Here is a 23,010-nt window from a genome sequence, read left to right as displayed (position 1 = left end):
TTCAGTGGCACAGAGCATCCTAGAATTCTATCACATACACGGTGCTTTGAAACCTCTATTATTTGACCATAATCAAGAGTACATAAGTGAATTTCAGAATTTATGAAAATGTTTATTATTAGCTAAGAAAAAGCTCAAAAGATGAACTTGTCAAGAGGTTTAATAATCGCTTAGTAAGACGTGTATTTTGCACACTCCCAAACTTCACTGCAGTTTATAAAACAGTAATTTGCACCTTATAGTTGTATTGCAAATAACTGATCTGGACATTTCAGAGCAGGCCTGGGCATAATTGTGTAAGTCTCAATGTAAATCTGTAAATTCAACATGATGAACTCCTTGCTTGGTGAAGGTATCTTCTACTTTCACTAGAAACAAAAACTGATTACTGTTGATCATTTAGACATAACTGCCTGTAACAGTCAACAAGCCATCACAGTAAGGTATAAAGACAGCCCTTAGGAGAAATGCTGCCTATTTGATGACATTTAAAGCTTTAAAGAATTCCTTCTAGATGCCGCAGAAAATCATCATGAGCCAGCACTGGCTGTCAATGTCACTGAATGAAAATCAAAGCGATCAAATCATGTATACTGGCAATATTGCCATGCAAACCATTAAAACAATTTATGGAACTGGTCTGGCAAACAGTTCATCATGTCAGCAATGCCGAGGTCTGCAGTAGGAACTACCAGGGTGAGAAAAGCCTGTCACATGGGTGAGTGTGCATGACGCTGCCTTGTAATTGGATCAACCACCCTTTTGTGTTGATTTTAGCAATCTAAGAAATAAAACGCAGTTTAAATGACATCCTACTACCTCTTTTCCCTCAACAATGTTGTGATAAGAGAAGTAAGGCATGAAGTTCCTGTAACTTTTTTGAGCTGACGTTATCAGCTGTGTATAAACAGATAATGTTGTTTTAATAGAGCAAATAAATTGTATGTAATTTTTATTAAACAAACAGTATAATAACTGGGCTATATTATCACAATGGAAGCATAGAAGGCCATGGACTGTACAGCTGAAACCCTGTAGCAAAACTTGTTTCTACTGCTTACCCTCAAATTTAAAGAAACGTGTCTTTCTCAAGCTTTCACAATGGCTGCTGCTTGTTAATTTAAAGAATCTTCACCCTTGTTAAGGCTAGATTATTATAATTAAAAGATAAATGTACTGTTAGAAAGTTCTATGCCACACTCTATGAGAATTTAACTGAAAGACGTACATTACACCTGTATGTGAATTATAATGGCTTCTCAGCAGGGAATGCAGAACCACTTACAGTACATAAACATTTAAGGAGGAAAATGCTAACACACTGAAAGAGTTTAACATCAGTAACAATTTATCAAATGAAGAAGTTTCATAAAGTCCACTCTCTGGGAGAACATTCACCGTTAGACAAAAGCCTGGCATCCTTGATAGTCTGAAGTTCAATCAATTTGAAAACCAAAACCATTCAATGAGATAAATAGGATCTTAAAAAAACTGCCATCCTCCTTCTCAGGTAAAAGCCAGAATCAAAATAATCATTATTAAAATAATCCAACCAGGTCGCTTTACAGGCAAATTTACACTCTGTCTCTTTAAAACACTGCATGCCCAAAAGCCTTTTGGGTTTGGAATGTAGCACTGCACCAAGTATTTCACAAAGCCTCTAAATATCACAAGAAGCTTTTTTAGAGAGAAAAAAAAAAAATTCCAGCTGACTGAAACTGTTCTAGCAGGAGTGCCTCAGCTTAGCTCCCAGACCTGGAATTCCAGATAAACAACAGAGGACAGGAAACAGAATTTTTTTTTTTTTTTTTACACGTCCTTTTGTAACGCAGCTACAAGACGACTGATGAGCTTAGGAACAGACAGAGTGAGAGTGCAAGTGTCATCAGAGTGAGCGGTGTGCTTAGATAGAAGCTTCTAGGAAGAGCGAGCGAATTCTCCGAAGATATGTGACTGGTGGAGACTCCTGCTGTGTTGTCTTTCCCAATAGCATTCTGCAAGACACAATACTTTCCTTGGTCACCATTACACATTTTCATTGCAAAATATTTAAATCTACATCATGAAATTCATCTTTTGTTTGCTTATGTCCACCCTCCACTGTTACCTATATATCACTGTCACAGATTGAAAGATACAAAAGGCATAAAAATAGATGTTAAAATAACAGTATTTTAAAGTCAGTTTAAAGGATAAAAACACCAGTACAGCACAATTAAAAAAAAAAAACAAGAAGAAAGTATTAAAAAATCCCTACTTTAGCAATGGTTCCATGTGTAAACCTGCCCTTGCTAAGTACGGCAATTTTTTTCACGATCTGTGTTTATGATGCCAGTTTATTTTAAAAAGCAAATACAGGACCCACAGAGAAACTGCAACTTCTGCACAGTCAACAGAACACCTTTGTTTGATAACAAGTTACTTCTGGATAACAATAGATAAAATCTAATCCACGGGATCAGAAAAGACACAGGTTTCTAGCTTATGAAAAATTATCTTTCTCACGCCTTTTTTCCTTTAATTGTTGCATTATTTACATTCTTTTTCTTCTTTGCTACTAATAATTAAACAGTATGCACCTGCAATACAGATTGGCAGATTATAGTGAGCTATTTAAGGAGGAGGTGCAACAGGAATATTTCTCATTGCTTATCATCCTCATTTGAAAAAAAAAACCAAACCAAAGAAACAGGTATAATCACAGAATCGGAACAATTTAGACTAGAAGGGACCTCTAAGGTCCTTAAGTCCAACCTACTCCATACAAAGTTGCTCAGACCCTACAGAGGGGACAAGCCTCCCCCTGTCCTGGAGAGGCAATGTGCCAAGGCACAAGCTAGAAGTACCCAGAAGAGCAGATACAAAGAATAAGAATAGAGCATCAGTTTCTGCCGGAATGACTCTCTACAGAGCCAGGAAGGCGTTCGTGGATAAATCTCCATGCCATTCCCTCACTTCGCGATCGCCTGCTAGGACTGGCTAACTGGAAGGCCTTGAGATGTAAACTGTTGGAGGTGGTAGAGGCATTGAGGGAATTATCACAATATGCTTTCTTACACTCAGCCCCTGGCATCTGCTTTTTGGAAACTGTCACAGACAGAGTATGGAATAAGATGGACCAGCAGTTCTTATGGTAAGCTACAGTTACTAGGACCTTCTTGTGAAAGGTCTTTTAGCCAGCACAAGATGTCAACAGATCTGTTAATGTTACTGCATTATTCCCCCACATGTTATTAGGTTTCACTGTAGTATCTACAGGAAATTCTTAATCAAATCTAAAGAATTAGGAATGGGCTATAGAATTGTCATTGTTTAGAAGAACTGCAAATCTGGACTGGTGAAGAAGAACCCGAAAGATATGCTCACATCCACGTGGTGGCTTATGCCAGTACAGCTGCCTTGCTCCAATGCCCTCGCTATGTGCTTCCACATTTTAAAAATTAATTTATGTACATCACTAATTATTAAGCTTCCTGAGAGACTCGGTACAAAGGATATGGACTGACAGACATGGAAACTGATGTAATGTTTACGTCTGAAAGGGCACCTTGGAGGTCAGGCTGAGCAGACTACTCAAACAGCACTGGGAGGTTCATGTCTCTTGGGGCTGTCAATCTGTCTCCTCATGTAGGAGCATCGCATCTCCTGATGTGAACATCATCTCATGCCCTAAACTGGTCATTTTTGTTAGCCACAGAATGATGTCTAGTATCTTTTTGTGTATTTGTTAAAAGCCATATCATCTTGTGTTCCCGCAGATTATTAACTAATTATACTCACTAGGTGCAATGGTAATTACCATGGGATCTGCCTAAACATGTACTACACAGCTATTAAAATATAAAGTCAGCAGAGGCCACTTTGAGCCCAGCTCCAGATTTCTGAGTAAGATCATTCTTTAATACATTATGGTATCCAAACATAACAATACTGACAAGACTTTAATGTGAGGTAAACCCATTATAATCTTTACAGACTTTGAACATTTTATATTATGGGAGACATCTGTGCTGTGAAACATACAGGACCCACACTCTTACCTCATTAAGACAGAGCTCTGTATCTACAGATTCATTGGATTTCCGCTTCTTCTGTGCCTATGAACAAATGCAAAATTATTCCCTGTACAATTTATACACACAGCAGCACAAAACAATTAGAGAAATTTGCATGGGTTGTCATACTCCTGTAATTTTGACAGTGATTTGCACATGATTAGCAAATAAACTCTCCAAATGTAACTGCATGTTTTCCAGTAACATTCACATTCTGATCTGAATTTACAGCAAAACTTCAGTCAGCTAAGGGTACTTAGTAATTACAATGGTGAGTGCCATCAGCTGCTGAGAACATGTTATGTTCTCTGGCCCCTTAAAATTGTGCTGGATGTTCATGAGAAGAAATGAAATATGACAGTTAATAATTACCATAATACCACTGCATATCAACAAAAAAATCTATCGTATGTCTCAGTTCTAGGAAAATATACAACACAGGAGTATTTTATCCTTAATGATTCTTGAAATTTCTCCATGTATTATTATGAAAATATAAATATAATTTTAATACATTGCATGGCTGCCACAGTCTCTTCTAGAAAGTTACAAAAAGAACATTTAATGTCTTTTAAAGTATATACCTGTAATTCAAATTGAGCTGTTTGTTTACATTGCGTTCACTGATTATTATAGATGGAATATTATTAAATGCAGGAATATTTTAGATGATCAAAGACTAAAAAATGAATCTGTTCTATCTTCAGCCATGTCTTATGATGAGCATCCCTCTGTTGCTATTACTGTGTGCTCTCCACACTGACTCAAGAAAGAAACATTCCTGGTGGCAGCATCATACAAAATAAAAGCAATAGTGTGCACTCTGTCTAGCGTCATAAGGTGGTTAATATTTCCATTGTTCAAGCAAACATGACTGGGCTGGGAGTTTTCTGCTTTTCTATAATAGCAATAGCAATCCCCATGGGGCTGAAGATATTTTCAATAAATGGTGCTGAGGTTGATTTAAGTACTTCAGTGATTCTCAATATCATTTCTTTCTTTGTATGTTCCAGAAACATAAACAGCACTCTTTTATAGAAGCCACCAGTGTTAAATGTACAATCAAGTCTTACAAGAGAAGACCTGGATTTGCACACAGAAACTGCTGACTGCACTGAGCATGTCTGATACTTCCTGGGAGTTTTGTTGGACTTGCAATTCACTTCCTGCAAAAAATGAGGATCTGAATCTCACTGTGTTGTGTTCATTGTACACTGCAGAATCCCACTGGTTTTGGCAGGGATGGACTGGACTGAAGCTGATGCGAGGAAGTGTTAAGCATTCTGATGTTATACTCTCAAAAAATTCAGTTCCACATACAGCTATTTTATTTTATATCTGAGAGCCATTGGTGCTGCCTATGGATATAAAATATTCTTTGACCTAATTACTGATTTTAGAATCCAAATGAAGGAACTGAACTTCTCATGAGGAAGCACATTCCCTGCTTTTCTTTATACTTTTATATTTATAAATAGATATATTAGAGACAACTGAAAAACTAAAACAGCTGGGATTTAAGAGGAAGACAGCTTAGCTATAGTAAGAATGCATACTGTATATATGTTGATAGTTTTCAAATATATGACAAAATAATAGCTCAATTCATTAATAAACAACCTCAGTGAAATCTCTCTCTTACATACCCTTTCTTCTAATTAGTACCATTAAAGTGGTTATGGTAAACATAAATTTAACTATCTAAATGGAAAAAGAAATGCCTGGAAATAAATTCGCTACAACAAGAAGCAACACAGTGAAGCCTTCCTGCTGTGTTTGCAGTGGCGGTGGCATTCAGAGAGGACAGGAAACTTCCTTTAATGGCAGCTGGGCAGATTTCAACTCCTACATGGCTGGCTCCAAGGAGACGGGTAAAGAAGGAGAAACCGGATTTCAATCCTGATTTTCTTATATCCGGAACACCCATACTACATTGGATTGGAATGTGAGGCTTCAGAGGAGGCCTCAGGTTCAGAGGTTCAGATCTTGACAGTGTAAACTGTAAGGATCATACAAGCCTCGTATTTCTTAGTTTGTCATTCAGTGCTAAATTTCCGAGTCCACACAAGCATCTGTGTATTGGAAACATTGTGCTTTGCTGCTTATGCCTGCTTTGGATTCATAACACTGTGTTAACTACAAGTCTACTCTTGGTAGTTGGTCTCAACACCAAAGTTAGAATTTATGTTCCTTCTGTATTGTGTTTTGCAAATGAAAAAAGAGAAAAATATCATTATTTTGTCCATATGCAGCCTTCCTTGACTTCATTCAGCCTGACAGAGTGCAACAGCTAAAACATATTTACCTTTGAGAACACTATTTTAAGGGTAAAATCAACATAAACAAAATCAACGTAAAAAAAGCTTTTCAATCATTTTGATCAATATTCCCTAGCTTTCATTTGGAAGGTAATACTTCTCTGTATCCATATACTTAATGCAGTCATTCTAACATCAACAACACTTATTCACATGCATCCTCTATTATGAAGTCCTCCTGTCTTAGAATTGAAAAGTAATTTTAATAAACAAGCAGGCTTTTCTCTTATCAAAACAGAAAGGACAATATCTTCCATTTAAAAATACAGGGTGGGGGAAGCCGGAGGGAAAGAAAAAACTATCATTCTGAAGATGAGATGAGACATTATATGCCAAGTTTCAAATTGGAAGAGTACGTTTTTACTGTTGAGTTATAAACCTGTAAAAACGGGTTATAATGGAAATGCTGGCATAGGCTGCACTACTATAATACAACAGTGCATCACTAAATCACAAGTAATGGGGAAAAAAAAACACCTATGTGTTGAAGACAGTGCTATAGAAAGTGTGTCCCCTGTAATTACAACCTAAGGGGAAAATTCTTCCCACCCTACTCTTGGGCAGAAAGGACTCTACATGTAGCAGAACTGCTGTATTTCTGCTACAGTGAGTGAACACCTTATCAGAGGTAAAAAATCAGGGCTTGGAAGTTATGCCCGTAGCCTTGGTGGAAATACAACCAGACTGGGAGCCATGCATTTGAATTATGAAGGATATCCTCAGCCATCAGATATTTACCTCACAACTCCTTCCATTATCCTAAAAAAATAAACAATAGAAATGTGTGCCCATCACGTACAGCTGCAGACAATTCTGACAGGGAATATCTATGCCATCAACAAATTTGGGAAATGAGAGCTGTTCATTATGCAAGATGCCAAAGAGTCACTGCCAACCCCCACCTCGGGTCTCCTACGTGCCTAACAAACAGGCAAGAAGGTACCTTCAAATGTGCTAGAAGTACGTAATTCCACAGGAGTAAAATAGCACACACAAATGGCTAATAAGTCTGTATTCAAACTTGTATTTTTTTGAATTTTAATATAAAGCTCCTATCTGGTGACAAAAAGATCTATGGGAATTTTGTCGTTAAACAAAACACAAGCAGGGCTGGGCTGATAAAAATAATAAAAAAAGAGTGAAAAAAAGGCAGCTTAAAAAAACTGGTTAAACATATGGAAAGAGGTATGAGATTTTTTCTGCTGAGGTAAGATAGCATTTGCTAATGACTTATACACTCAGCTGTGACGTGCCTCTGACTGTACAGCAAAGTTATGTAAGACGGGCTGACACTCACCCCGGCTTCGCAGGGAACTGTAATTCAGTAATGTGGGCTACTCTGACAAAGCTGCCCCCGTACTGCCAACGATCTTGCACTCACGTAAGCTTTTGTATTCTGTAAAAATGAACATCTGCTTTTACAGAGAATCTTATCACTGTGGTAGCACAAGCAACAGATGATATTTAGAGATAATCATATTCATGCACCTCTTGATGAGCTCTTCACTATCCTGTACGTTGGTCACACAAGCCTTGTCTTGGTCTTCGCAACCTTCAGCTTTTAATATTCAAAGTGTTGGACTGAGTCAAGAGCTGGTAGAGAAACCAACTGCATGTCCAGAAAAGACAAAACTCCATGATCAGAAGCAGAATATTACTTATTTCTTTCCTAGAAAGAAACGAGAATCGGGGGCAGCAGAGGAGCTAGTGGTTTTCTGAAAGGAGAAAGGCATATCGCTTATAGAGGTATTTCTCCTCGAGACACAGGACTCTCTGGACCTCAATGTTCCCTTCTAATCCTAGATGGGAATCCATCCTGCTCCTAGATGAGTTCAGTCCTATGTCCTTGCTCAGACACACCCTAACCTAATCTTCTCTTGTCCTGCACCTAATAACCACGGTAAGATCCTCCCAAACCTAGTAACTCTCTGCTTCCTAACCCCCAAATCCCTCTACCGCCATCCTTTGCAGACAGAAATGCTGTCTTGCAATTATGCATCCAGCTTCTACAAATCACAGCACTACGTGGTTAATAAATGCATTAAACACTGCAGCGGTATCTCACCAGGAGTCAGTACACACATTATTTATGGCTTGTCATCCAGCCATTTTTATATATCCACTACAGCACGCGTATCTATGTTACTCACAGCAAGGAAAAGGTCTGACCAGGGATGGCTCCAAACAGAGGTGAGCTTTAATTTGGAGGGAGGGGAGGGAAGGATAAGCATGTAAAGGGAACTGAATACATTGGACCTGAATGCAAACAGGCACAAAGTGAGCATCCCAACTCAGAAACCAGTCCCTTTCTGTTAGCTACACACTTTGGGCCTTATGTGCTTTATGGAACATATTGCTTAGACATTACAGACAACAGAAGTATCATTACGATAGGTATCTGTTATGTGGGTTGTTTTTTCAGCTAATTTTAATGAGTGTGCCTTTGTCCTCTCCTGAGACGCCTGGTTAGTTATGCCCATATTAACAAGCCTTTCTGAAGAAGAGAGACAAATCTCCCAGAATACATCCTTCAAATGACCACGCTTCTGAAGTAGCTGTGACAAATGAGGGCGCTTGTTCTTTTTCTTCTTCTCTTGTGTTGATTAGAGAGATTTACTATGCAACTAACCTGTTTTTCCAACAACAGGACACAATAAGCAGAGAAATATACAGATTGTAAAAATGTAATCAGTTTAACTCTTCTGCGCTCACTAAGCATTGCGAGCATCTATCACAATTGTCAATAGTATTTTCTTATTAGCACAGTACTACTGTGCCATGCTGGAGTATAAATAACTTTCAACAGGGAAGACAGGCAAAGTGTAGGTGAGAGACACAGGCCACTAAAATAAGGATCCAATTCAGCACAGAGTAATTTTGAAACCCATACCGTACAGCCAGGGTGCAAAGCTATTTAAGCTATAAAAACAATCAGCTTTGCACAATCCTATAAAAAAGAAGTCAGATCTTTTTTTCCTGCTTCTTTTTTTTTTTCCTGTGCTGAATCAGCCCTCAAGATACAAGCTTGGGGCATGAAATTATCGGTCATCATTCTGCATAAAAGCACTACAGTGCTGTCACCCTGCTTTGTAGTGTGAAGAAAGTATCTTTTAAAAACAAGCATTACCAAGACACTGCTGGCACTAGTCTCCAAAGCTATGTAGATAACACCCAGCACAGTAAGAATCAAATCACAAGTTTTTCAGCTGGGAGACATTAAATAAAGCAAACCAATTATCCCCTTGTGCCCAAATATGCTCTGGGGAAACACACATAGAGTTTCGCAGGCTGCAGTGCAGTGCAATGAACAGTTTATCAGGCAATCCCTTCAGATCCCATCACCTCCCAGCCCTAAGCTCCTGTCCCCCACAGCTTTGTACCTGTCCTAAAATCACACAGTTTGTCCCCATTCTCCTACAGGGGTCTTGTCTGGCTTTCCCCCCACTGCTTTGCCCCAGCTGGGCAGGGCGGTGGACCCAGGCAGTCCTGAGCACTGCAGAACGCCCTGACTGCCTTCGGGGCCAGCCACCCTCTGGTTTGCCAGTTCAAGCATTCAGAAATCACGAGTCAGGCCCCACCCAAAACCAGCAGGCAGCTGCTCTGTGGGCGACACTGCGCAGTGACAGATCTACCTAGTTCACCTTCACAAAGCTCTGGCTTTCTTAAGGGAACACGCGTGGCATTTAAAAAGTCCCCTTATCCCTCAACATGAATAGATTCTTGCTGGTTTTGAGTACTTAAGCACCAGAAACAAGGGACAGAGGGCAACCTCAAAGCAGGGAGGTTTGTCTTCTGGTCAGGAAAGGGAAAAAAGGATGGTGTGTCTCCTGAGATCATTTCCACGCATTCCTTCAGGAGGAAAGGGGGTTGAAAAGACTTCACCACAGGGGAGGCAAGAGAAATCCTTTGGGAAGAGGGGCTGGGACACATATAGGTCCCTGTTTTGCTAAAGCCGGCTTTCCAGCTCTTTGGTCACCAAGGAGGTAGCACTGCCTAGGCTCTTCTGGACAGGGCCAGGCGGGCTGGGAACAGTGTCTCTTCCCCAGGCCACTGGGTAACGACAGATCAAATTAGCTCTGGTCTAACAGGTGTCCAGTGCAGAGACGTGGGTCTCCTGAGAGTTGTAGATGGAAATACACTTAGCAGCAGACATCACTTCAGAAATCTGAGAAATGGTCCTAGAAGTTGATAACGTGCAATACAGATAGAGAAAAACCTCCTCCCTCCAATCTCTTCAATCTTAAAATTAAGAGAAAATTTGATCGGGGGGTCAAGGGAGGGGGCTGGGAGTAACCTCCCAAAATGAGCACAAACAAGTGTGGAAAGAAGGAAAGATGACCTGTACCATATTGCTGGACCATTCCCAGATCCTTATGTTAGTAAAGATGAGACTTAATTAAGCCCCATCTCTCACTGCACTTACATGGCTGGGACAATATGGCCATGTAAAACTTCCTAATAGCAATCTTAAAGGTTTTATAAAAAAGAGATCCTAGCAGAAACACCAAACTGATCAAACAGCTTATAAGGACCAGCCACAGAGATCTTCAAATATTTATTTCAAGCAATTAGTCTCCCAGTGAGCACAGCACAAAATATGACACCCAGCCAAGACAACTGAACTGACTTACCTCTCATGGCAGTACAGTAACTTGCTAACAATTTTGTTTTCGTGTTCAGTCAGTCATTTATCTGAGTAAAATGAATTTCTATAGTCCTAGATTCTTGCTTCCTATTTTTAGGGGATATTATGCAATTCTCCAAATATGGTCTTCTTATGGGTTTGCCTCAAGCAAATATTTTTGCATTAAGAAAGACAGAGGAAAAAACAGAATACTAAAAAGCATAGACGGAATAAGTTTTGTTAGGTTAATACCTCAACGGCTTAGGCTGCCTAGGTTTTCTTTTTTTTTTCCTCTAGTTATAAAACTGAACAGCCATGTAATCCAAAGTTGAGATGTTTGGGGTTTTACTATTAAAACCCATTTCCCTAGTGATTCACCACAGCTATCAACCCAGTGCCATACACAGCAGTTACAGGCAGCATCTGGCTATTGCACACTGAACAGCATCTAAAGAAAAGCAGCAGGAACACAAAGCCATTACAATCCCAGTTAAAAGACATACTCAGCTTTTAATTTTGAACAAAGGTAAGCCACTGAAGAACTACGGATCCCACAACACTTCCCCAGGCTGGAGTGTGTGCCCTTGCGTGTCCAAATATGCAAACAAAGTTGTTCCGTTTGGCAGCAGGCGAAGTACCTACCTCCCCTATTAGACTGGGCTACGTGGTGCACTGGAGTGTGGTGTAAACACTCCTGAGCAGCTGTCAGCCACGGCTACTAAGGGACTAAAAGCAGCTCAGCCAGAACAGCACAGGGCCTGCACTGCACTAATGAGCCTTGAAAAGAGGCACCATACTTAAGCAGCTACAGTGCCTCTACACCGCATCTCACACCTCCAGGTGTGCCTTGGCAGGTAGCTGCTGGCTGGAGGGCAGCTGCGGTCTGCTGCTCCGTGCTAGGCAGGCAGGCACTACGCCTGTTACTTGGAGGCAAGTTCTCCTTCACACTGAGCAGATGACAGGACGGTCTGTGGCTGGGACTCTGCTAAGAAAAACCTGAGAGCCTCCAAAGCCAAAAGCAGAGTTGCAGGGAGAGAGCTCAGTAGGGATGCTCACCGCATCGGTTGGCCTCATGAGGCATCCAGCTCTGAGCTGTCAGCAGGTGGAAGAGATTAAGAAAACAAGGTCATGCATTGCCTCCGCACTCAGGCGGCAGGACCAGCGGTCCTATGGTTCTGCAGCTGGAAGGAAAGATCAGGCAAGCTTACTTGAACACCAGTCTGCACGAGGCCTGGAGCGCTGAGCGTTACAGGAAGCTTCTGTTCCTGCTATGCCAACATTAAGCAACTGATATTATTGCTGGTTTCTTGAGCACCGCGTTCACTCATAAATTTTAAAAGGGAAGGGAAGAGAACGACCATAAACATCTGCTTTTGGTTAAGTGACTAAAAACGTTCAAGACTTTTCTCTTTATTAACCATATGCGTATGCACATGTATGTTGTGAGTACTGGCATGGTTACGCCAGAAAGAAAACACAGAAAGCCTTCGAAGGGTTTCAAAACACTTCAGATAACAAGTCACTTCGCTGCAATTACAGGGAGGCAGAAGCAAACGCTACTTTGGCTGGGGCTGCACGGCTAGAAGGCGCGTCCCCTGGGTGGTGGATAGGGGATCCCTCTCTGCAGGGTGCACCGGATAAAACTGAAGAAGGTGCCGCAAACCAACGCAGCCTAAGGGAAGGCCACCCTGACAGAAAAACCACTGGCCCTCCAAGTCATGGGGGTTGGGCAGGAGGCCAACTACCTCCTCCCGGAAGAAAAAAAAAAAAAAAAGTTGCAGAAACGACGAGCATCAGAAATGGCGGGGATGGAGAAAATCGGTAACGAAGTGAGGAGGAGGAGATGGAGCTGGATCGGTCGTGTCCTGAGGGGGAAACCGACGGAAGACCGCGCTGTGGCCCTTGGACTCCAGAGCACGCAGCCGCGGACCGATCGAAGTGGAAGAACGATGTTCGCGCCTTGTGTGCCTCCTGGCACTGAGAGAATTCAGATCAGATTCAGAAAAGCAAAGGCTGCAGATACTAAAGTAACCTCGCAGAGAAAGGTAGAAGCAGCTACCCACCTAGTTGAGGTGCCCATCACACAGCTATGCCCTCCCCTCCTCAGTTTTGTTTACACATTTCAAGCCCAGTGTACTACTTCCCTTACATCCACAGTTATGTGACTATGCCTGTACCCGAGTCCCATTAAATCGTGACATGATTTAGAGGCTGGTTTCTTTCTTTTAAAGTAATTCAACCTTGAACAGCTGTGATTTGGATTAATTGGTGAATTTTGCATTTTTGGCACAATCTGCTCTCCAGAAGTGCCACTGAAATAAAAATTTAAAGCATTTTCTCCCTGATCCTATAATCCTGTGGCTGAATTCTGCAGGTGCACAGATGTATTACCAGAACTGGCAGGGCTGTAATTTTAGCGAAGTTGCTGCAGTACTTGCCTCAATGTCCATGTTCCTTTCTAGCACTGAAAATACCATTCAGAATAAAAATATCAGAAAGACTATTTTTAAATAATGCAATCAATCAAATTTACCAAGGTGAGTGTACTGGGTTTGCATGGCAAGGTTTTGGCCGCAGGGGGACTGCAGGGGCGGCTTCTATGAGAAGCTGCTGGAAGCTTCCCCTGTGTCCGACAGAGCCAATGCCAGCCGGCTCCAAGATGGACCCGCCGCTGGCCAAGGCCGAGCCCATCAGCGACGGTGGTAGCGCCTCTGGGATATTATATTTAGGAAGGTGGGGAAAAAACCCAAACCTGCGCAATTGCAGCCAGAGAGAAGAGTGAGAATATGTGAGAGGCACAACCCTGCAGACACCAAGGCCAGGGAAGAAGGAGGGGCAGGAGGTGCTCCAGGCACCGGAGCAGAGATTCCCCCACAGCCCGTGGGGAAGCCCATGGTGAGGCAGGCTGTGCCCCTGCAGCCCATGGGGGTCCACGGCGGAGCAGAGATCCACCTGCAGCCCCTGGAGGACCCCACACTGGAGCAGGGGGATGCCCAAAGGAGGCTGTGACCCCATGGGAAGCCTGCACTGGAGCAGGCTCCTGGCAGGACCTGTGGCCCCGTGGAGAGGAGCCCAGGCTGGAGCAGGTTTGCTGGCAGGACTTGTCACCCCACAGGGGACCCACGCTGGAGCAGTCTGCTCCTGAAGGACTGCGCCCTGTGGAAGGGACCCACGCTGGAGCAGTTCGTGAAGGACTGCAGCCCATGGGAAGGACTCACGTTGGAGAAGTTGGTGGAGGACTGTCTGCCGTGGGAGGGACCCCACGCTGGAGCAGGGGCAGAGTGTAAGGAGTCCTCCCCTGGGGAGGAAGGAGCAGCAGAGACAACATGTGATGAACTGACCGCAACCCCCATTCCCCATCCCCCTGTGCTGCTCGGGGAGAGGAGGTAGAGAATATTGGGAGTAAAGTTAAGCCTGGGAAGAAGGGAGGGGTGGGGGGAAGGTGTTTTAAGATTTAGCTTTTATTTTCTCATTACCTTACTCTGATTTGATTGGCAATAAATTAAACTAATTTCCCCAAGTTGAGTCTGTTTTGCCTGTGACAGTAATTGGTGAATGATCTCTCCCTGCCCTTATCTCCACCCAGGAGCCTTTCGTTGTATTTTCTCTCCCCTGCCCAGCTGAGGAGGGGAGTGACAGAGGGGCGTTGGTGGGCACCTGGCGTCCAGCCTGGGTCAACCCACCACAGTGAGTCTATAACAAAACCAGGCTAAGCCATACTGTGGTTTTGACAGGTAGCTGTTCCCCAGGAATTCATCCAGAGCCACACACAAAACATGAAAAATTTCACCCAAATAGTTAATGTTTTGGCAAAGTTCAAAGTCACTGAACACAGGATTTTTTTAATGTGAAATGTAAGACAACTTCAACTTTAAGCATAGCTGCTAGCTGTGTCTATGATTATTGTTATTTTCTTTAGAATATATGTCTTTATACTTCTGCAGAAAGGTATTCAAATTCATGGTTAGTATTCCTGATTAATAAATTCCGATAGCATTTTAATTTCTAAAAGTGAATTAATATCATAAAATTTTGATTGTTGTCATTTTATTTTCTATGACAAGCGTATGTTTCAACAGATTTAAGTCATGACTGAAAAAAAATAAACATCCTGTTGGTCCTGTCCACAGATCTCCATTAGCTAAGCTAGACTTTGATTTGTCCTGTCAGCTTCCTAAACATTATTAAAAGGCTCTTACAGTATGGATTTTAAAACTCAATACATGCGAGAGACTTTGATGTAACATCCTACATTCATTCTCCCCCTGCTGAAGTGAGTGAAGGAAAGAAAAATTATCCCTTCTCAAAAGTACTAGTAGTGAAATCCTAACACTAGTTCTCTTTCATGGGCTATACTATAGTGGACTATACTTTAATGCATGATATGATAGTGGCCTTCTTTATATCCATTATTTACACATGAACGATGCTCTCACGCACAACAGTTACACTGTCGTTGATGAAGCTATTCAAAAAAGCAGAGAAAATCTTGTGTCTGCAGAATCCTGACCTTATTAGAAAGGTGCCTTATTCTTACTGCCCTGATCCCACTGCACCAACAGGAATTACAGTTGGACTCGATGATCTCAGAGGTCCTTTCCAACCTTAATGATTCTATGATTCTACAGATTCTTCCACTGGCCTGGCAGCAGCAAGTTAAAATGAAAAGTAACTTCCTAATATCATCTGCAAATATGGCGTCGAATTTGAGCTCAGTAAGAACTGCTGAGAAATTTTTTCCATCACTGAAACGATTTCTTAGACACAAAAAGTACGGTGAATGTTAGATATTTAACAATTATAAACCTATTAAAACAAATCTGAGCCTATAACAACCAGATTATGCAAATAATTATCAGATTATGCAAAATTGTATTCAGAGGATATGATCCTGCTTTGTTTCATCACACAAATCATTCACAGAAGGACAGAAGGCTTACATTTATGCTTACATTTAGTAAGCCAGAAAATACAAATAGATGAATGCTAATAATGCAAGTAATAGAGATCAACAGGATCACTTTGGTTATATTTTGTAAGGTTTCCATACTAAACTGGAAGAAGATTTTGAAGATTTATTGTGAGTAGTTTGCCTACTTTTTGAAGTATTATGTTGTGGCAGACTGGGTAGTTCAGGGGATTATTGATGGGATATACAGCCTTGTATTCCGAGGTAGCTAGTTTAATCTAGCTCAGGTCAATACTGACAACTATTCTGTAGTAATTTTGAAATGAGGAGGCGTTTCTGGAGCACTTCTTCTCTTAAGAGGACAGGTTCAATGCACAAAAGTGGCACTAATTTGCACCTCAGGCAGTGCACTTTGTCAAAGAGACTGAGGAATTAATGGGATGCAGGTTTATAACACCGCAAGGCACTCAGGATGTTTCCCCATGCCCTTCATTTCCCTTTCTGTGAGATGAGCTGCTCTGTTAAAAAGCAACAGTCCTCCTATATCCTCAGATTTTTCTAATTCCATTGCAAACCGTACAAGAAAAATCTTGAAGGTGCCCTATGCTACCAAATTTTAACATCCTTTAGTGGGACTCAAGAGAGAGATTAGAAGGTTTCACCTAGAAAAACATCTTAAGAGTGCTATCTGAAGAGAATCTTGATTGATGATGGTCGGCAGCAAATACTTCCCTGAACACATAACAGTTTTATTAACAGTTCTGGACTGAGCTGAGGCAAGTAGAAAACAGCACCAAGTGAGGGGTGGTTTTTGTGATCTACCTACTCATGCATCTAACACTCGCAAGCATCAGCTTTGTCTTCCTAGCAAGTTTCAGTGTCAATAACGTTGTCATCAAGTTTCCAAACAGGAAGAATTAAAAAAAAATACATCTGGGTGTGTGTCGACTACAGCAACAATATGGCTTCTTGTGTTACTCCTACCTCCAGACCAGTGGGTGGAAAGTCAGAACTAAGACAGCATTACTAGAGATGAGGGATTAGTATAATGCAGACTATGTCTACTGTATATTAACATATGTATACTGCATGTACAGGCTGCATATGCACACCAGCACTCATACTGCACTAACGTGTATGCACTAATATGCACTAAAGCTGTCCCAGTGAGAAGTGAGTTTAATGGGTTGAAGAGATGCCATGTTCAGTGGCCAAAATGGGATTAGTCTCTCTAGTATTTGAGAGCAGCACGATTAAAAGGGATCTGGGATATCACTATGCTGCTCACACTCAGTGAGCACTTGAACAGCAGAGGACATCGCATTTCTGATATGCTGTGCATGGATGAACATAATTGCACTACAACAGGCTTTGTACATAACAAAGGGCAGCAGATGATGAATGAGGACTTGCAGAGCATATATGAGCAGATGCATCTCACTGGCTTGGAGATTATTTGGAGCTGCAGCTTTGCCAGTTGCTCTCTTTAAATGTTCATGGAACACCAGAGTCCAGTCTCCTGTTACACTGACATGAACCAGCATGACTTGTATTTTAGGGGCTGTCCCTGTGACGTGGACCCAGGGCCATCAGTTCAGCTTCCAAAGAGCAGAGCTCTGTTACTAAGGGCACTTACCAAAGACTTGTACTGCTACTGAATACAACATTGTATCTCAGCCATCAGCCTGAAGGTGAAAAGCCTCTGCTTAATTAATGATTCCTAAGTATCCTCATTAAGCTGTTCTCTGGGTATAGACCGGGTGTGTTTTTTATCTAAACTTTTTCAGTTGTGCGTATAACAATCTGAATTTCTCATCTGCAAATAACCGTGACTGAATCCTTAGGAATAATCAGGAAATCTTAATTAAAAGTAAGAGGGCTTAGGCCAACTCTTGATGAGAGCATGATTCTGCAAATGGTTGCAAGAATTTGTCAAACTAATTAAGTTCAAAATCAGTATGAAAAAAGGGACAATTTTTCCTTCTGAATTTGCATTTGACTTCTGAAATTGTATACAGGCAGTTAGTTCCCTGCAGGAACAGATCCCTAAATTTGCCCTCAGAACCAGATAATTACAGCGCATATGTGACTGAAGTGTGCGGAGTAGCATACTGACATAGAATTCACTATATAATGGTCTTCAAGAATTTAACTCGGATACATACAACTTTTAATGCACTACTTTTCCTAGAGGAGGGCAAGCCATTGTAAAAAACATAGTAAACACTGGTGATCAGAAAAGTTCTGATCGAACCACTTTTTTACGTTTGCGCAGACACAAATTTAGGAGTCGGTTTTCATAGATATTTGTAACTGCTTTGCTTTCATCTGTGCACACTTATTTTATATGCCCACTTATCCAACTCTGTACAAATTAGGTACTTGCGACTGCAGGTGGCTATTTAGATCCTACCTGGTACACATCTTACCTGCCATGTATGTAACAAATTTGAATGCACACATTTCAAATCTGAGCATGAATTCAGTACATCCAAATGTTTATGTGCATGTAGTAATGCATATCTAGCCTTGAATTAGAGGCAACTTGAGGCTTCTCAGAATGTCAGTCTGGAAAAATAATGTAGTACCATGTAATGCAGTATTTAGTAAATTACTGCCCTGAATACCTAATTCTGTTTTAAGAAAGACATGAGGGAGGATAATCCTATAATTCTTTAGGACACATGCTGAGTGCACCTATGAAAAAATATCCTGCATTATGCACAACAGTCAGGCTGTTTACTTGTGGCTCACAGAAAGAGCTAAGCATGCAGGAGGACTTAATCTGAGGTAGGATTATTAGGACAAGTCCACTGATTAGAACGACAATTTAGTGTGAAATTGTTAGGCTCTCCTCCAAAGTACAGACTAAAATAAACATTTTGAACTCCTATTGATTTTGAAGGCAAGGTACTGAAATGGGTGACAGCATCTCATGTTCTGGAATTCAACAGCAAGTTGAAAAATGCTGTAGAGTACATGGTTTGTGGGTAACATAGAGATCTGTTATTCAGGTAAGAGAGATGATTAGAAGTCATAGGGATAAAAAGTAATAGGAGATAAAGGGTGTGATTTATTTCCAGTATTTGATTACTAATGTACAGTGAAGACTATAAGTAAAATGAGCAGACAGGTTAAAAGCAGAACAAAAATATAATTATGTTCAGATGTTTTGTTAACTTTAATTTTTTTTTTTTTTTTTTACTAAGACTATATGTTAGTCAATTTGGTTAAAAGGCTGTGTTTAATTTTCTGTCCTATAAACTTGGTTTGACTACTTGAAAAATTTAGGCATGCTATGGAAAATGTTCGAATTTTAGCTCTTCAAAAAGTATACTATTTTTGCAGCTATGCTGCCTTGTCATCAATGTATGATTTAGAATGATTACTTACTATTGTATTCTAATTTCCATTGGGCTTTTCTATATTTCATTTGCTGCTGGTTATAAGGAAGAAACTATTCCTAAAACATCTTCTTTATTATCACTGAAATGCTTTTGATCATATCTGCCACATGATAACTGTAAGCCTGGGTAGTTTATTTTTTAAGAACATTAGTTTACGGGTTACATAGAAATATCAAAGAATGATGTATATATATCTGAGGAGTAACTGATAATTACAACATACACTTAAGGATAATTGCAATGTACACAACAACGGAGTTATTCCATTTTTACAAGCGTATAAACAAAATTTGATTAGGTCATGTGATTGCCTCTTTAGACTCAAATTAAATGACCTTATATGCATAAATATACTTCATGTACTTGGGTTTGCTGTTGGCAGAGGAAGGCAATGCATCCTCTTTAATCAAGGATAAGGAAGCAGGGTTGCCTCAGGCTTTTTTCCCCCAACCAAAACACAGACCTACTCCAATCTCTTATTTCACCCCAGTATGGCCACAACCCCCAGCCCCTTCCCCTTTGCCCACTGTAGCTTCCAAGGCAGCCAAGCCAGTGATGGCATGGTGACTCCCCCTGTGCCATACGGGCTCAACATCCCTCCTGCTCAGTCTTGTACAGTCCTTTTTTTTCCCCCTGAATCTGCATTTAGCCATTACATCAGACACAAGGAATATAGAAAAATATATACCGACAAATTTCATATCATAATAAGTCTATGAGGCAGCTGAGTGCCCAAAGATTACAGAGGGGATCTGCAAGAAAAAAAAAAAAAAAAAAAAAAAAGAGGAGAGGACAGATAGGAAAAGGATCTAATAAAAACTAATAGTTAACTGGAAGTGAGGTTTCAGAGGTGGAGTAGATATGCCAGTAAATTGAGACTAGTAGTCTAACAAGTCACATCACATAAATAGGCAGAACTAGTTGTGGCTATCAATTCCTGAAGGGGAACTTTCCTCCATGATAAATAGTATATTTCTTGAATTTCTATTACTTCCAAGAGGGAGGGTTTCCAAGGGTACAGGAAGATGTTTAAAAAGGATCTTTGTGTTTAGATCTGCTATCCGTGTATGAGTTTAAAGGAATCTCTCTCTCTACAAGCAGTGTGATTTTCTTCGCTGCTACTACAGAGATGTTTAGACCTCCAGAGGAAAGGTTACAGTTCTGTGCCAGGGAAAGTAATGTTGCCATGAGACTGAGTGTAAGAGGATGAACAAAGCTGCCACATCCACTTCCACAACGGGCATGTTCTGCAAGATGCATAAAAGGAGAGAATATGGTAAATGCTTTCAAGCCCATTTTCATCTGGTGGGTAACATCAGGTTATCCTTTCTATTTTTCTGAGCACTGGAGTACTCAAATTCATACACCTTCCTCAAATGCTTTAACTCTATTATATTCTTCATAATGATTCATCTAAAACCAGCAACAAGGCAATCTGAACACTTGAAACTACTAAGAAACAGACAAACGTGCACAAGTCTCCTGAGGCCTGTGGAGAACTCTGTTTGCCTAATAACTGCTCAGGACCTACCACAACAGGGCAGCTGCTTCTGCATACTACCCAGTTCTTGTCTTCTTTAAAATTACGTTGGGCTGAAAATAAATCAGAGCTGTCAGCATAAGACAGTGAACTTTAATCAACACTTTGCTGTAGCAGTAGACAAAATGTGATCAACTACTTGTCCCAAAGAACAGCATAGGTTTGATGTGCTCTAGGAAATAGATAGCTAATCTATGCAAACAACCTGTTGATCATTAAGAAGAGCAAAAATGTCCAGAAGTGTCTGCAACAAGCAGATTGCAAGAGCCAACAAGGGTGACAGCAAATCAGAGAATTATAGTGCAATTTGAATGCAGTAGTCATCTGTGAGCTCTTCTCTACCCATTCATATACCCAAGGACTCATAAAAATACTGGGGAACAAAGATTTTGGGAAGACTCTGGGACCCTACTCCAGGATCTGGGACCATCTCTCCAACCTCTGGGGATTTCAGGGAGCAGGAAAAGACATCTCTTTTGATGAGGGAAACCTCATGACCCTGCACCAGGACTGTGCACAACGCATCAGGGTCCCTCTTGGGAGCGAGCCTTCTCCCCCACGGAACAACGAGGTTGTGCAACAAATCTCTATGCTGCTCCCCTGACTTCTCACGCTCCCTGCACCATCCACCCATGAGACGGAGAAGGCATGTAATTCGTAAAACTGTATGCATCTGTGATTAAAGTGCTTTGCTATCCTAAATTATTTAGCCTCCACGCTGTCATTTGTCTTCAACCGTCACACTACAAAACAAAAACATCAATACCTGCTTCAATAACAGTGTTTAAAAATACATTTCAATTCTAAAAGTCTTGTGAAATCCTTTTGCCTGCCTAGCAAATAACAATTCTTTGCAAAAATGGCAGAATTGATAAAGAAAGATTTTATTTGTTAAATTTTGATCAATTCTGGCAACTGCCCAGCTATTTTCATACTTTAGAAAGAAACATCTCTGTATTGGCAACTGCATCAATTATCTGAGATTGTACCAGTCTTTTACTTTGGTTTTCCTCATGTATCTCTGTGGATATACTTTTTGAGGATAACATAGTGCATTAACATAGTTTACAATAGTAAAATATTTATTGTTTCTAGAGCACTCAAATACACTATGTGGTTTTCAGAATAAATAAAGGCTATGAGGTGATACTGTAGCTTCACTGAATATAACTTTAATTCATTGCGTTTTTAAGATCAGGAGTACCTTTTCATTATGAGCCTGTGGAACAGCTAGTATGATGGGATTCTGGTCAATAAGTAGGACTCCTGCAAGCTATTCCAGTTAAAATAAAAAAGTACTAACGATTTCAAGGATTCTGTTCTTGTTCTCTGTTCCATTAGAAACCTGGTGGCCCGATCACTTTTGCCTGCACTTGCTTTGCAACAGGGTCAGCCTGCTGGCATAACCAGAATTACTTTCACTTGCACAAGTATGAATGGAAGCAGAGTCATGGCTAAAACCTCGTATTTGCTAACAGCAAACAATATGTCTTAAACAAAGCACTTTGTCAAGTCCCATAAATGCACAATATATTATGAACTATACTTCCAAAGACAATATGGTTAAACATCTACCATCACAATGCAATGACCTAGAATTTTTATTAGTAGTAGTTATGCCTTAAAATTAAATTATAATACTGTACTCCATTTTATGGCTGTTTTTGCAGGCTATAGCGAGCTATCTGTTTTAAAAGGGAAATACATGATGGACTAGATATTTGATTGAGAACTAAAGTTGGCTGACATTAGGAATACATTTAATATGATGAAGAACCACATAAAGTAATAACATGAACTATGAATAGTTTGATTTGGCTTATCTGATGCGATCCAATTTTCTGATTCCGGTTTATTCTCGCACTTTGTATTTTTGTGGGTATTCCTAAAAGAGAATACTGATGTGGAACGTCAGCCGTGGCTTAGGGGAACACTGCAAATGCTACATCTGCTTTTAGTACCAATAATTTTCAAAATTCTTTCTGAGGATGAGGACTATAATCTGTCCATAGAAATTTCAGTTTTCTGTAAAGGTGTGTAGTTCATTTCAATAAAGTTGTGTGTCTAACTCTAGAGCCCTCAGCACAGGAAAGACATGGACCTCTTGGAGCAGGTCCAGAGGAGGGCCCCAAAAATGATCAGAGGGCTGGAACACCT

The 23,010-nt window shown here is 40.7% G+C and overlaps 1 protein-coding gene across 1 annotated transcript in view; it reads right to left on the bottom strand.

The window, feature by feature from the left end:
• Positions 1-1,832: 1,832 nt before the first annotated feature.
• The window catches only part of GFRA1 (GDNF family receptor alpha 1), a gene marked incomplete at both ends in the record, with an annotated part of 143,730 nt that continues 122,552 nt past the window's right edge, over positions 1,833-23,010 (bottom strand). The window contains 2 exons of the mRNA XM_082311231.1: positions 1,833-1,994; positions 4,041-4,097. Of these exons, the coding sequence (XP_082167357.1) occupies positions 1,833-1,994; positions 4,041-4,097 (219 nt within the window). The remainder of the gene's footprint in view (positions 1,995-4,040; positions 4,098-23,010) is intronic.

This window comes from Platalea leucorodia (assembly GCF_965183815.1).
Source record: "Platalea leucorodia genome assembly, chromosome: 4".
Classification (NCBI taxonomy): Eukaryota; Metazoa; Chordata; class Aves; order Pelecaniformes; family Threskiornithidae; genus Platalea; species Platalea leucorodia.
This window is presented reverse-complemented; position numbering and strand designations above follow the sequence as displayed.